The 16,094-nt window shown below is 40.2% G+C and overlaps 1 protein-coding gene across 1 annotated transcript in view; it reads left to right on the forward strand.

Annotated features, from left to right (window-relative positions):
* Nucleotides 1–15,440, forward strand: part of LOC138003713 (UDP-N-acetylglucosamine transporter TMEM241 homolog) — a 112,841-nt gene extending 97,401 nt beyond the window's left edge. Inside the window, exons 5-7 of the mRNA XM_068849919.1 lie at nt 5,158–5,235; nt 5,329–5,354; nt 15,333–15,440. Coding sequence (XP_068706020.1) covers nt 5,158–5,235; nt 5,329–5,354; nt 15,333–15,396 — 168 coding nt within the window. The 3' untranslated portion in view covers nt 15,397–15,440. The remainder of the gene's footprint in view (nt 1–5,157; nt 5,236–5,328; nt 5,355–15,332) is intronic.
* Nucleotides 15,441–16,094: the final 654 nt, after the last annotated feature.

Below are 16,094 nucleotides of genomic sequence, written 5' to 3' on the forward strand. Positions count from 1 at the left end.
TTATTTAAGCAAAATAATTTAAAAGCAACTTTTCCAGAATGAATTAAAACTGCATTTTTTCGTAATTTATAACATTGATGAAATTGATAGAGAATGCGATGCTGTTATAGGCGTGAAGTGAGGCGATCATCCTGTGCTACGCACACACATGCTTCCCTGCAAATTCTGAATTTATATAGTCCATTTACAGTGTTAATCTGTTGCATTACTTTGATTTAGTAATAGATGTCAATAAACAAAAAACAACAACAACAACAACAAAAATTCCTCGCCAGGTCTTGCTTACAACAGCACTGCCGGATAACTATCTGGGGAGGGGTGGGGAAACGGTTGTCATCCAGGTCAAGAAAATCATTTTTTGTCGAACACGAAGGCTAGAGTAGTCTGAATGATAATTTTTACATTCTCTAGCGACCAGCTTGCGTTTGCAAAGGTGTCATTTATTATTGAGGACGAACGCTAGTCTTTATCAGCCACTTAGTTAAGATGTTAATTGAGATAATACCCAGATTTTAGCTCTTTCGTTTTGCACCTTAAAGTACATTGCCCGTGGATTTTTTTATATTTATTAAAACTACAACCCTTTGGCTTTATTTTTATATAGGTAGCATTCAGAAATTCAGAATCCTTCTAGGAAATTATTTCCATTGAAATTAACACAAAATGCCCCTTTTTCAACACTGTTAAACCATCATCTTTGCTTGAAATTGTTTCTCTGTTGTTGAGAAGACCCTGGAAAAAAGACAAGGATATTTATAAAGTAGAAGGGTTGAACAGTAATGTGGTGTAAGTTGATTGAAGATACTGTTGCTTGTGTGTTGGCAAGAGACATAATAAGTTAGCCATTTTTGCAAAATTTTATCTTAAAAAAATGGTCCCAAGGGGCTAAAACTTTAATTAGCTGTCGCGTGACCACATATCATTATGGAGACTAATTGATGGCCATTTGATCACTTACTCATGAATACCTTTCAGCATGCAAAGTTTGAGGTAGGGTTGTATCTGGCCATTTCCAAAATTACTTGAACGTTACGTGGACTGGTTCTTAAATATTCTTTAGATAAGGTACTTTGCTTGAGTGTGTTAATATTAAAGTCACCCATGATCAAGCGTCTCTTCTTTGATAAATAAATTTTATTTAAAGTTCCTTCAAGCGTGGTTTGTATACAATGCCAATAAATAATTCTAGGGTTTCAATCCACATATTTTCAATCAAATCCATTTTTAAGTCATCCCTAAATCGAAAGGTATGATCAGATTTTATGTATAGCCCTACTCCACCACCAGATGAGAAAGTGTGATTGCCATTGACAAAAGTGTAGCCAGGAATTTTAAAGCAATCCAGATCAGATTGAGGAGTGATCCAAGTTTCCAAGCATCCAATGAAGTCAAAAACAAAAGGAGTGTGATCTAGGAAGTTACATAATTCAGTGAAGTGCTGATTTAGATTTCTAATATTTAAATGAAATGCAGATAAGTGTGGTTTAACAAAGGAAGACTGTTCATTTAACTCATCCATTGTGAAAATACCATGATCATTAAAGGATTGCAAATTAAGATCAGAATCATTAATACTTCGATTCATTCTATAAGATCAATAATAGGAAAATATACACACACACACACACACACACACACATATATATATATAGCTCTTTGGCATTACAAAGCTTTTGCTTTCATGTCCAAATTGAGCACTCTACTGGGATGAGGCATTGCCGCTAGCAATTGCGCATGCTCACCAGCCCGCTAGTTTGAGCACTCTGGCATGGCTTAGATGTACCACATGTGTGGGACATTTGGGGTGGCTTTATAGCTTAACCTCCATCCCAAACATCAGCACTGCACTGATGAGACCCAGAAGGCCGAAACAGTACTGTCTGCAGTTATATATATATATATATATATATATATATATATATATATATATATATATATATATATATATATATATATATATATATATAGTGAAAATAGTGGGGTAAACTTCTAACTGGTCTGACTTGGTTTCACAACGTTTCGGCTCGGCTATTCAGCCTTCTTCAGATGAAAGTTAAAATCTAAAAACTAAAAACTATTTACAATGGCTGCGTGTATTGGAAGTAAAGGCTTATATAGGCAACTTAATTAGAAAATACAAAGAGGTTTTAATTACAATAGTTAAAATAAAAGCAAGTGTCAAAAGTTACGCGACAAGCCAAACGTAACGAATTTCCCGCAGAAGGCCTCTAAACGTCTGAATGATCATAATGGGAGCCACAACAAGGTCCCAAAGCAGGGCCCTTAAACAATGCCGTAAAAAAATAAATAAATAAAAAAAATAAAAAAAAAAAAAAGCAGAATACTCCAATGGGGCCCATGAACGCAGCAAGCAAGTCGCAGAACAATTGACAAATGCATACATAAGAAACTGGACAGGTCACAATATATATATATATATATATATATATATATATATATATATATATATTTAAGAGTCATTGTTATATAAAACCCTGTCAATATATAATTTACCATGGTGGAAACGCAGTTTCTTCCCTTCTTCGTAAGCCTGTTGCATGACATCCTTCAGCTGTTTTTTTTTGTTTGTCTATCTTCCCAGATTAAATCGTCAGACACTGTAATGCCATTCTTTAACATTGTCTTCTTCTGGATCACTTGTAGGCGCTCGGGCCGATAAAGGAACTTGGCGATAATAGGCCTTGAGTTAGCTCCATAGTCGGCCCTAAATTCAGCGACTCTGCTGTGGTGTCAAGTTTTCGCTTCATTTCAGCCAAGTCTTGTTGGAAGACAGCTTGGTTGGACTTGATAGATTCCATATCACGGAGCATAGAACCAAGACACTCCCGAACATAAGTTTCAAAATCTTGATCTTCGCTCACAGACGAATCCATTTTTCGACCTCTCCTCAACGTGCCCATATTGACAAACACACACACACTCAAAAAACACGATTAGAGACATAAAAAGATGTAAAATAAACAGTAAGAAGTCTGAATGACAGCAGAGCTGAAAAATACGCAGCCGTCTCCGCTTACCGCTGACCGCTGCAGTCTGGGACTTATTTGGGGCTTATTACATTGTACATCTTCCTTTAAAAAACAATGACATCAAAACAACATAATAACATTGTATGTCAATAATTGAAAATGTACTAGTGCCACTAGTACTGTTTTCTATGAAATGTGACGTCCTACTGTGCTGCTTAATTTGCGCTATTGTCCTTTGCAATTACGGCATCATGTATGGACTGGAATCCAATTATTTATGACTCAACAATGAGGGAGCGTGCTAATCAGTGAGCAGCAAGATACCATTATGGTTTTCAACGGCACTATTGCGCCTGAAAAACGGGCATATATTGCCTTTTTAGCACATGACAAGGATATTCCAACGCAAGAGATCGTGGAAAAGTGCAATGTTGCGAAATCATCGGTTTATAGGATTAGAAAAACGCCTTTTAAGGAAAGAAAAAGTGCACAAAAGAAACACACTGGAGGACGTCCAAGTAAGCTGGGTATTCGGCAACAACGACTTATCACACGAAGTTTATATGCATTGAGGAAGGAAGAGGGCCATTTTTCCATCAATAGGCTTATGCAGAGGGCCAGAATCAATTGTTTAGAAGTGACTAACAGAACTGTTAGGCAATTCCTTCACAAAATTGGGTTACATTATCTGCAGGCAAGAAAAAAAGGATTGATGTCTGAAAAAGACAAGCACGACTGTCTGCAATTTGCAAAAAAGATGAAAAGAGATTAGCCATTAGACGTGTGGACAAATTCAGTCGCGTTTTACCTAGATGGCGTTAGCTATTATCATAAAATGAATCCATTCGATCAAACCAGAGCACCAAGTGGGCGTGTGTGGAGAAAACACAGGGAAGGGCTGAAGCAGGGCTGTACTTCAAAAGGAAGCAAAGAGGGTAGTGGGGGACGCGTTGTGCGATTGATGGTAGCCATAAGTTATGGGAAAGGCGTCATTGAATGTCAACCATATGAAGACTTGAACAGTGAGACGTTTGCAATTTTTGTAGATGAAAAGTTTGACTCTATGTTGTTAAGAGCGGGGAAAAATGGATCATGCTTATTCCTTCAAGACAATGCGCCAAATCAAAATTTGTCTTTAGTTAACAGAGTGTTGCATCGCAAAAGAGCTACACAATTAAGAATACCTCCCTGAAGCCCTGATATAAATCCCATTGAAAACTTTTTTCACCTATAACACTGTACTCTTTTTGTAAACATGAATCAGAAACTATCAATCATCTCTTTTTTAACTGTTCTTTGGCTTGAAAAAAAAAAAATGAGTCCAATTAACGTTGAAAGATGTTTTGATGGGTATCCTGATATGAGAATGCCCCTTACTCAATACCCTACTTTTGATATATTAAAATTCGGTTCTAAACAAAAGGCACCATCTCTAGGCTCTGGGGAATAAACTCATTAGATCCTTCTGTTTATTCCTCAGAGCCTCGAGATGATGCCTTTTGTTTAGGATTGAATTTTAATATATCGAAATTGGTCTATTACTCAATAATTCTTGGAAAAACCTACTTATGAAGCAAAAGAAGGAGTGAGGTACTTCTGAATATAAGTAGTGTTATCGCTAAGTTAATATTAAGTATGAAACTATGCACCAAGAACAAAAGAATTAAGAAAATAAATGGTAAATTGACTTTTTGATGTAATAATTTACTCTAATTATTATTTGTAATTCATATGCATGTTCTTGTGCTATACTTAGTTTAAGTATTATTTATTTAAGTGTTGTAAAATAAATAAATAAAATGAGTCTAGTAAAATGAGTCTAGCAATTTTTCTCTTCGTGTCTAGGCTTTTGTTTATCATGCAATTTACATAAAGGTTTCTTAACGGATCTTATATTTAATGCTCCACAAAACTAACCCAAATACAATAATGTTCCATTTATTAAATAACAAAGAACAACCGCTTCATTTTCTCTATTCTATTTACTGGATATGCAGAGTGACAGTATACTGATGTGCTTTCATTGCAGAGACAATGTGTACATTCTCCTGAATGCAACAATTAATTGACCTGAAATCCAAACAGTGCTGTGTTGTGGGGTTCACATGCCTCCATTCAGAAGATAAACTAACTTTTCTGCTTGTTAAATCTGCTCCTTTTATCATAGCCAGTGCCAGTATTTTGTGCAATCCATTACATCTCCACAATTCTTCAGACACTGGTTGAATCAATCGTCTTAAGGCAGGTGAGTGCTTTGGTATAAATACAATTTAAAATCTTAATTGCTCCTGTTTATTTCCTTTCCTCCTGAGCTTGTTTTTTACATTTTATATTTTAGGATCTGCCGATAAAAGTGCAGTTAAGGTAACAATTAATTAATACCTTATAATATATAACTGTCATAAGACCCCACTGTAAGGCACTTTGTAATTGAAAAAACATTTTGTAAATCTGATAAGAAGTACAAAGGTGTTTTCGAATGTAACCATCCAGATGAAAAGGATGCTCAACTAAAAAGCGTTTGTAGTGCGTTTGTATTTGAAACACATTTGAAATGCGTTTGAAACTGTTTGAAACTGTTTGAAATGTGTTGGAAACTGCTTGAAACCCAAGGTGTTTGAAACGAAGGAAAAGATGTTTATCTGTGTTTGAAACGCCAACCATTGCTGTCAACAGTGAACATAATTATTACTGTCGCAGCAAATTATTTCAGTAGAGATCTGCATTGAGTAATTTTCCGTTTCAGTTGTTGCTTAAATTACCCTTTTGTTTTATTACAGCTTATCGGTAAAGGAATTAATCAGAAAACAAAGTAGATGACTTTTTTTTTTCTGACAAGCCAAGGAGCATATATTGCTTTTGAAATAATGACATAGTATTTGAAATAATGAGCGAGAATTCTGTGTAAGCTGCTTTGACACCTTGTGGGTTGTTGTGTGAAATAACAGTTACCCTCAGGAGAATCAGTAGCTTCCATTCAAGCCAACATTGAAATACTCATAGTACTTCCATAACTTCTGCCAATGAATCGTCTCTTGAGTGACATCAAGCTTGGTTTCAGTATCCTCCAAGTTTTTGGTGTTGAGATTTAGTCAGGTTGCATATGTAATCCCGTGGGATTTTTATGGTGAAAGCAAACCACCAACCTAGATGTGTTAAGGGGATCCTAAGGAACACAAACAATGTTGTCGGCAATTTTGTAACCTGTACTGGCGGCCGCTATGGGGGTCTATTTTTAGACCTATATGGCTCAACATGGAATAGAGGCTCGAATATAAAATGGAGTGTAAATACAATTAACTACAAGAAATTTTAAAATAAAAATTGTGATGAAAAACCGACGTTTCGACGCATCCTGCGTCATTTTCAGGGTGGGTTAGAAAAAAGTCAGAAATGAATAAATTTAAAGTTCGTACAGTCCTCTTGGGAGATGTCCGTATTGTTCAGCCTAATTGAAAATTTATGCCTTCAGCGAGTCTGATTGGTTGTTTAGCGATGGTTTTAGATCCTTAATATACATCTCATTTACCAAACAGTCAAATTTTGATATGCGTTGCTTCACCACGGTGAAATTCTCCTCAAAGCCGTTTAGGCTGTTGTGACAGTTCTGGTAGTGCGTTCCAACTGCAGTAGTTTTGTGTTCCCCTACCCTCTGGTATAAGTATGTACATGTGTACCCTACATAACATGCCTCGCACAGGTAACACTGAAAAAAGTAAACAACATTCTGTCTACTTACAAGTGGGTGTTTTTCTTCCTTCAAACCAACTTTGGTGCCGAGTTTTCTGGTTGTAAACACTGGCTCTACTTGAACCTTAATCTTACTATTTAATTGCCCTAGTTGTTTTTTGACGTTCTCACAGAAAAATTGGTTTTTGAATGGAAGAGAGAATCTAACGACTTTGTCATCATCTGACTGCTGACTCGGCACCAACTTTGGTTTGAAGGAAGAAAAACACCCACTTGTAAGTAGACAGAATGTTGTTTACTTTTTTCAGTGTGACCTGTGCGAGGCAGGTTATGTGGGGTACACATGTAGACACTTACAGCAGAGGGTAGAGGAACACAAAACTACTGCAGTTGGAACGCACTACAAGAACTGTCACAACAGCCTAAACGGCTTTGAGGAGAATTTCACCGTGGTGAAGCGATGCGTATCAAAATTTGACTGTTTGGTAAATGAGATGTTGTATATTAAGGATATAAAACCATCGCGAAACATCCAATCAGACTCGCTGAAGGAAAAAATTTTCAATTAGGCTGAACAATACGGACATCTCCCTAGAGGATTGTACGAACTTTAAATTTATTCATTTCTGACTTTTTTCTAACCCACCTTGAAAATGACGCAGGGTGCGTCGAAACGTCGGTTTTTCATCACAATTTTTATTTCAAAACTATTTTCCAACAAACTACTTATTAGATACAATAAATTTCCACAAAATATAGCAGAAATCTTTAATATAGTCTATCTAATACATATCCATACTCTTAAGTACTAAATGCCGATCACATGATCAACACTGCACGAAAGCGAGGCTGGTCGTTTGTTGTCTTCAAATAAGCATCAAAGGCATATTTCTTTTTCTGGAGTTGTTCAGAAATATGACTACAACAAGTGAACTACATGATAATATGTTTTGTTCACGTAAGACGAAATGGAAGTGAAGCTGAGCTCACCTGCGCTAGAGTCGCGCTATCGTCAAACCAAATGGAATTAGGTTCGGCACAATGTTGACTCGACATTTACACCAGGCCTTAGCTATGCGATATGTTAACCATAGCAGGTTTACAGGTATATATAATTATTACTACCCAAAACCTAGTCAGGCCTTTGGTGACGATAACAGTTTTTTATAAATAGCACAAGTGATCCCATAATGCATTGCGGTCTATAGAACATGGATATCAGCGAGAATCATTCATCATCCTCAAGGCTGTTGCCTAACAGGAGCCCGGTAGCCTGGGGCTCCCAAAGAATAGGTCTGGGCGCCTTAATTTTTCACAGCAAAACCTTTCACTTCATATGATGGGCTCCTAAGTTCTCAGCATTTAGCTCTGAGGGCCCCTTTAAAATTTTCTTAAGCAGCAGCCTTGATCATCCTTGTCTTCCTCGCTGTCATTGTCCTGCTCATCCGATGTTTTATCATCACAGCTATCATGCTCAATCATATCGACATTGTCACACGCTTCCTCTGTCTCGTTGTTGTTGCAGCTGCATAGATCTGTGCAAGTGAGACCTGCCCTCCGACAGCCGCATCTGTTGTTTCCGCATTTGTCCTTCCCACAGCCACACTTGACAAGATAAAGAACAGCGTCGGGTGCCGGCTGCAGTCTCGTCATCACCGGCATCCATTTGTCTGAAATCTGAAAGAAGGCAATGCATTAAAGTCGTCTTGATCTCTAGTGTCGGACTTGAGAGTTTATGACTATATCAATCATTAATTTATAATACTCTAATGACTCTCTAATCTGCGAAGGCTGAAGGCACGGTCAAAGACCTCCACCACCTCACTGATTGAGCTCCAGTATGCGGATGACAACTGCGTCTGCGCCACCTCATAGTGTCAACTTCAGGCAATTCTGGATGCGTTTACGCTTGCCTATGAGAGCCTCGGCCTCTCTGTGAACGTAAAGAAGACAGAAGTCCTCTTCCAACCTGCCCCAGGCCAGGATGCCTCACCCTCTCCCATGAGTATTAGCAGGTCCACACTAAAGAATGTCCAGACCTTCCCCTATCTTGGCAGTGTCCTCTCCACAAAAGCTGACATCGAGGCGGAGGCTCTTCATCGCCTTAAGGCTGCAAGCTGTGCCTTTGGGAGGCTTCGTGAGAGAGTGTTTGCGAAGAGGAGTCTGAGGAAAGACACCAAACTCCTTGTGTACAAGGCTGTCGTGCTTCCGTCCCTCCTCTATGGCTCAGAGATCTGGACGACCTATAGGAGATACCTTAAGGTCCTGGAAAAGTACCATCAGCGCTGCCTGAGACGCATCCTGGGTGTAACCTGGCAGGATCGACGGACAAGTTCCAGCGTCCTTGACGAAGCACAATGCACCAGTATCGAGGCCATGATAATCGAAAATCAACTGCGTTGGACTGGTCATGTTGTCAGGCTGATGGACTCGCGCCTCCCCAAGCAGATCCTTTTCGGAGAGTTGGGTTCTGGCACCAGAGCACAAGGGGTGCAGCGAAAGCGTCTCAAAGCAAATCTTAAGGTGTGCCACATTGGTCTGACGACCTGGGAAGATCTGGCATGTGACAGACCCAGGTGGAGACTTGCAGTCCGGGAGAGTGTGGTGCTATTTGAGAAAGAGCGGCATCAGAAAGCGGAGGGAAAACGCCAACGGCGTAAGGAACGTGAAGCTGCCCCTGCTTTGTCGCAGCAGGCCTCCTACATCTGCCCCGCCTGTGGCAAAGCGTGCCACTCTAGAATTGGACTGTTTAGCCACCAACGGGTGCACAAGACTAGAAGTTGAACAGACAATCTTACTTGTTTTCGAGGGATACCATGACTGACTGAGAACATGCCCGCTGTGCGAAGGATGGTAGAGCCGAGATCTGCTTTCCAGCATTCCAGCTTCCCTTCAAATGCAAAGTTTCTAGTAACATCAGCTCCACTCCAGGCATGAAAACCAAGTAGTGCTGCCGTTCTAGCTGCTCCTAAAGCGCGGACAATTGGACAAAGCTGGATACTTTGGTGACGCTGTCCTCTTCCACTGACGAATGAAGTGTCCGTGCATAGCTCCGGGTAACATCTAAGGGCCAGTACAAACACGTCGGTGTCCAGCGAGAAGATCTTGATATGATGAGGTAGCATCTAACGCGTGGAGCAGGATTTTAGTATCTGCCTCTTCTTGGTTGCTATCGAGGTACGCCATATCCTTGTGTGTGGCCCTACACTTACTGCTCCATGCAACCACCACGTACAAACCATTCTCACGTCCCTTCTCTAGAGTCTTGCTGGCAAGATATTGCGTCAGTTCATCCTTGGAGCTCACATGTGCCAAAAGTATCTTCATCAGCACCTGCATAAGATTTGGTGTATCAATTTTAGTATCTTTACCTCTTTATCTATTCTTGTAGTACATTAGAAAGAGGATCATTGTTTTTGGATGAATAACCGTTGATGGTATATCTTGGAAATCTGAGTGGTGTCAGTAATCTTGTAGCTGATAGGTTGCAAGCCTCCCTGGCGAGATTTGCATCATACATGTACATCATACCTAAAATCAGAATAACGTGCCCATTAATGTAAGTAATTATAACTAATATAAATAAAAGGTTGCAAGGTAAATCTCAGTGGGAGTGACAAACGTGTCGAAAATAAGACGAATTTCATCTGCATCTCGGTACTTGTTGAAGATCGTCACAGTGAAATGCTCGCCCAGTTCTGAGCAGGTCTTAATCCAATCCGGTTTTTCCAGCGCTTGTACCTCGGCCATACCATTTACAATGGAAATCTTGATCTGCACACCCTCATTAGCCAACTGGTGAGTGGGTTCAGCCTACTCAACAGATCTATCACTTGGCAGCTTCCCTAGAATACTCATCAAGACGCTCTTTGCGGAACAGTGCAGCATATTGCCATCAGCGGCAAACATTGATCGTGGAACTACCGAGAACTCGTACACTTCCACTACTTCTTTGATGTCTATCTCAGGACGGGACTTGCAGATTACCATCAACCGCACGAGACATCGATCTTCCTTTAGCTCGATGACCTTATCCTTTGTAGCCACCCTAACTGTTTTCCCAGTGGTCTTCCACGTTAGGAGCTTGCGATTCTTCACCCCCCTCCCAGATGCTCTTCTCGGCTGTCTGTATCCGTTCCTTAACGAATGTCTCAAACAGCTTGTTACCAATGACGCTTTGATCGCAGAGATCTTTCTTCACTTTCTCGGGCAGGCTCACTTTCGTCACTAGGTTGAACAGATCAGGGCCTTCTACTGTAAACGGGTTGGTGAAGCGTTGAATACTGGCGGTCAGCTGCTGGACGTTCCTTTCTTCACGTAACCTGACAGCAGTGGTGAGGTTGTGATGGCTAGTCTGCGTCTTGGAAGAAGTACCTGCCATCAGTTTGACTTGTTCTGCAAGTCTTGCGAACTCAGGAGCAATCAAAAAACCTCATGCATGCAGTAGGGCTCAGTGTGATGCCAATCAATTCACCTGAGACTTTCATTGATCTGTTAACGTGTTCAAGCGCGTGGTAAGCGCCAATGGCACAGAATGCTACCCTCGCATTCTTGTTCACCACCCAGTTACCATTCTGGAACTCCTGGTAGATTTCAGGATCAGTCTCCTTTACTATCTCCATCTCTGCCAAGTAAACAGAAATCATGCGTGTGTAGTTTAACAAGTCGTGCGCAAAGAAGTACTCACAAACAACTGTAGGGCTTCTAAATGGAGATCCCAATCTCCAGTCCGCACGGCTTTGATAAACGTCATCATCTCCATAACCATTGCCATGTACCCGCGGGTGAACTTGAACAGTGGACTATCCTCCTGATCTGCATCAAATTGCTCCATCTTTGCAGCAAGCTCTGTTCAAGTGATGGTTCCGTGCCAGTTCTTCATACTTTGCTTTAATATCTTGTCTGTCGCCTTTTTCAAACGCATCGCTTAACTGGTTAGCAGACTTCTCGATAATCGTGCACACAGCTGGGTGTCTCACGAAGAAGGCTTCCTGGTAGAGGCTGAATAGAGCTTGTAATGTAACCGTGTGCGCTGCTTCTCCTCTCTTCATGTGTTTTCCACCAAGAATCTTCTTCACAGTGGAAGGCCCATAGAGATCTGACTCAACCCAGCACATGTCCAGCCCTCTATTCTCAACGAATGCACCGATTTTGTGCGAAGTTTGGCTATCATGATGTGTAGCTCACCAGGACGAAGTATTATATGCCCAGGATCTGTACGGGTCATCTGCAACTTCTTTACCGGTTGATTCAGTCCCATGTCAAACGATATCACAGTCCTCCTGTTCTGCCCTACAACCGTCATCTTAATATTCATTGCTTGCATCAAAATGGTAAGCCGTGTCTGCCACTCGTGTGCTGGTGCAACAATCAGGGGAGGGATGCCAACTCGAGTCAAGGGCATGGGACTATTCATAGTGGAGTTATAGCCAGACCATACTGGGATGTTGGTACTAGGGGGCTGATCGTCTTCAACTTCTCCATTATTGATCGTTCTGGTCAAACTGCGTCTGAGAAGCCATGTGAAATCTTGCTTCTTGATGTACAATGGAAGTTGGTCTTCGGTGCACAATCCAAACTGGGGAAAGGTGGAACCAACTTTCTTTCCGGAGGGCGCAGGGCATTCTAGCAAGGTTGTCATAGACTCGGGAAGCTGTCTCATTGAGTGACGACACTAATCTCCGGGATCCAAGGTCAGCTCTTGTGCTACATCGCCTGGTTCCTGCCTTTGGTAAATTGCCATCGCTGTGCCGTGGAAGGTATTCTTGCCATCAGGAGTGGCCTCTGCAAAATCCACATTATCGACTGCAAAAAAGACGTGCCTACCCAAAACTACATCGGGGGTATATATAGACCATGATTCAGCTCCATGCACTGTAGAACGCTAGCTTCGATTTGGGACTCTACTCTCAGGATCCTGTTGTAGTCCACTGACAGTCCAAATCCATGTAGCATGGTTATGAGCTGCTTGCTTCTCACGGCCTGGTGTACAGCTATCCCAACGGCTAACTGTGGCGGCATTTCCCACGAGGATCTTAAAACGTCGGACTTCTTGTTTTTGACTTGCCTCTCAGTCAAACACAACAATACAGTGGTCTGGGATAGAGCCATTGCACGGTTTTACACTTCCTCAGATTTCTTTCCAGCAGAAAGCTCATGTTTTGGGCCTTGTATAATCCATGTATAAAAACTGAAAAGCTCTGCTGGTACGTTTTCATCAGGCAGGTTTTTCAGTGAACCTGTAAACTTTCACTTCCTACATTTGGTGATAGATTTCTTAATTATTGCGGCGGCTTCAAAGAGAGTTTTCATATCGGAGCCTATGTTTGCGGTCTGATCCTCAGCCATCTGAATTGCTTGATCTCTTGTCATCTTGATACTGACTCGCTAAGACTCATTGACATGTTTATGTGCATGAAACTCTATCTCTGGTATCTCTCGGAGTAGGAACTGCTTCAAGGCCTTTCGTCGGCCCCTTGGATTTTACGCATTGTTAGATTCTAGTATGCTTTCAAAAGCATATTGTAATTCAGACATAGTAGCCACTTTTCCACTCCTAAAAGTCATCTCCGTCATTGTCAGGAATTATATTTGTGCTGCAATCTCACCAGCCAACTTCTCAGATGAGGAATTGGATGTTTCTTTTCGTAAAACGTGCGATACATGAATTGCCCAACAGTTTTTGTGGTACTTTATATGTACCGAATGAGCATCGTCTGGAGCAATTGATGTGTTGAGTTTAACCAAGAGCTTATCATTCCCTGATATCCCAATGGCAGTGCGAAGGGACACTGATAATGCCCATGATGCCCGCCCATCTTCGAGCACTTGGACAGAAGTAAACCTCAACTTATTTCACGCTGCTTTGTACTGAAGATTGCCGTATTTACTCCATTCCTTGATCGATACCCGAACTTTTTAGTGAGCTTCGGGCATTTCAACTAGATTTTCGTTAGTTTTCCTTAGACAAATTATACATAAATGTAAATCCAACCCATGGGCTTCAGGTTTGTTTGTTTTCGAACCAGAATCCGTTTCCATGTCTTCTTAAACACCACAAAACATGTCGCTCTAGATGGTCTGTAAATCCAACATGGCGGATCTCTACAATGATGAAAATGACCGCTGACCAAAATCATTGTTTTTCGTGATTTCAATGAGCTATTGATATGAATATAGTTTTAAAACATGACATAATATTCTCTATGATAATTTAACTCTCTGATTAGTTTTCGATACCAAAATTGATGCCTTTGATGCTTATTTGAAGACAACAAACGACCAGCCTCGCTTTCGTGCAGTGTGGATCACGTGATCGGCACATAGTACTTAAGTCTATGGATATGTATTAGATAGACTATATTAAAGATTTCTGGTATTTTTGTGGAAATTTATTGTAGTTAGTTGTATTTACACTCCATTTTATATTCGAGCCTTTATTCCATGTTGAGCCATTTAGGTCTAAAAATAGACCCCACATAGCGGCCGCCGGTGCAGGTTAAAAAATTGCCGACAACATTGTTTGTGTTCCTTAGGGCCCCCTTAACACATCTTGGTTGGTGGTTTGCTTTCACCATAAAAATCCCATGGGAATTTATTTTATGACACATGCTCCCTGACTAATTGTTGGAAAAACCCAGAACATTATTTCAATAGTCGGCTTCAAATACTGAAATGTATATTCTTGGTGGCTTCAAGGTTTTCACAAACATTTTGGTAGCATTGATCAAGTTGTTACAAAGAGTATGGCATCTTGGCACTTCACAAAATACAACCACCTTTCACTGAAAAGTTTCACAATTATGAAATTAAATGTGACGTTTTCGACGGGTTAAAAAAGATCATGTGACTGTCAGGTGAGAAGCATATGACCTTGAACACAATAGGACAAGTCCAGACTTATCAGCAGGCAATCCCCAAGTAAATTCCAATATAGTTTTTTAAACTACATGTATGTGGAAATCATAAAATCGGCTTCGCTTATGATCCAGACAAAATTTGTGTCACATGATGACCCAGACCTGAAAAACCAGCACAGAATTTCAGCATACAAAGTCCAACACAGAAATTCCATTATTTGAGAACATTATCTGAAAACTCCTATACTACTTTCAATGTAATCAATTTGGTTATATACATGTAATGTCTACCTTGGAAAAAAGAACATTGTATTCTTTATGTGCGTAACTCCATGACAGAAAAGGCAGACAGTGCATTAGGTTAACCTCTAAGGAGCCTTTGAGAAGAATTTGTCCTTAAATCCAATTAATCCATGAGCTGACTGGAGCCAGATAAGATCATAATTATCATAAGATAAGGTGATAGTGGACATCTTTTTGGAACACCTCTTTCAAGTTGAAGAAGTGTGGAAGATCAACCATTAGTGAGAATACAGCTGTCGACAGCTGTATACATGTAGGAAAGCTTAATCCATCACAAGGTGGATTAAACATTTAAGTATTCCATGCAGTGTCTTCTAAATGAAAGACCATTCTAAGGTGTGAAAGTCCACAAAAAGAAGCTTTTTTTTTTTGAGCAACCTCCTTTGCGTGATGCCTTCAATTCCGTGCTATGGCTAGTGCTTTAGACAGTTAGTAAAGGCAATATGATTGCTCAGAGTGTCAATGTGTTCTTATGTTGTTTGGTTTACAGTTTAATAATGACAGCTTTAGCAGTGGTGATGGTGGCTGCAACAGATACTAAGGTACACTTTTAGGTTTGTCTTTTGTTTTATTTTCATTTCTGTAGGATAAGAGGATTCGTTGAGTCCTAGAGGGCATTCTGGGGTCAATTCAATAAGCTTTAACTACATGTGCAGTTTACAGCGGGTATTTTTTACAGGTCACAGGCCAGGTGTACAGGTCACTGTTGAAAGAATGATAAAACAACGCTAACCCTCTAGTAATGCAAACCTTAGGTCTGAAGACTACTATTTATGCCTAAGGTTACATTAGGAAAGGGATAGGATTGTTCTAGTGACCTGTAAACCTGACCTGTGGCGGGTGACATGTAAAAATACCTACCTGTGAAGTTTACAAGTTGAATCCTTGTTTTTACACATGCACACAAAAATGAATTCTATAAACATTGTTACAAGTCGTTTTTACAAGACTTCAACTGGTAATTACGGGTGTAGACCCACACCTGTAAAATTTGGTATGTGCTTGATTCAATAAATATAGATTATTACATGTTAAGGAGCCTGATATCATTTTTATTCACAAGTTTCTAATACCATATCAGAAACGAGCGAGTCATCGAGCCATTTTGCGATGTGTTATTAAAAATGAGTGAATAACAAACAATATCAGGCTCTTAACACGTAGTAATTTGTTGATTACATAGTACATGCCTAAAAAAAATCCAACCACCAAGTTGAAGTACAAGAAAGTTGCATTTAATATAGTGTATGAA

Source organism: Montipora foliosa, chromosome 5 (genome assembly GCF_036669935.1).
Source record: "Montipora foliosa isolate CH-2021 chromosome 5, ASM3666993v2, whole genome shotgun sequence".
Taxonomy (NCBI): Eukaryota; Metazoa; Cnidaria; class Anthozoa; order Scleractinia; family Acroporidae; genus Montipora; species Montipora foliosa.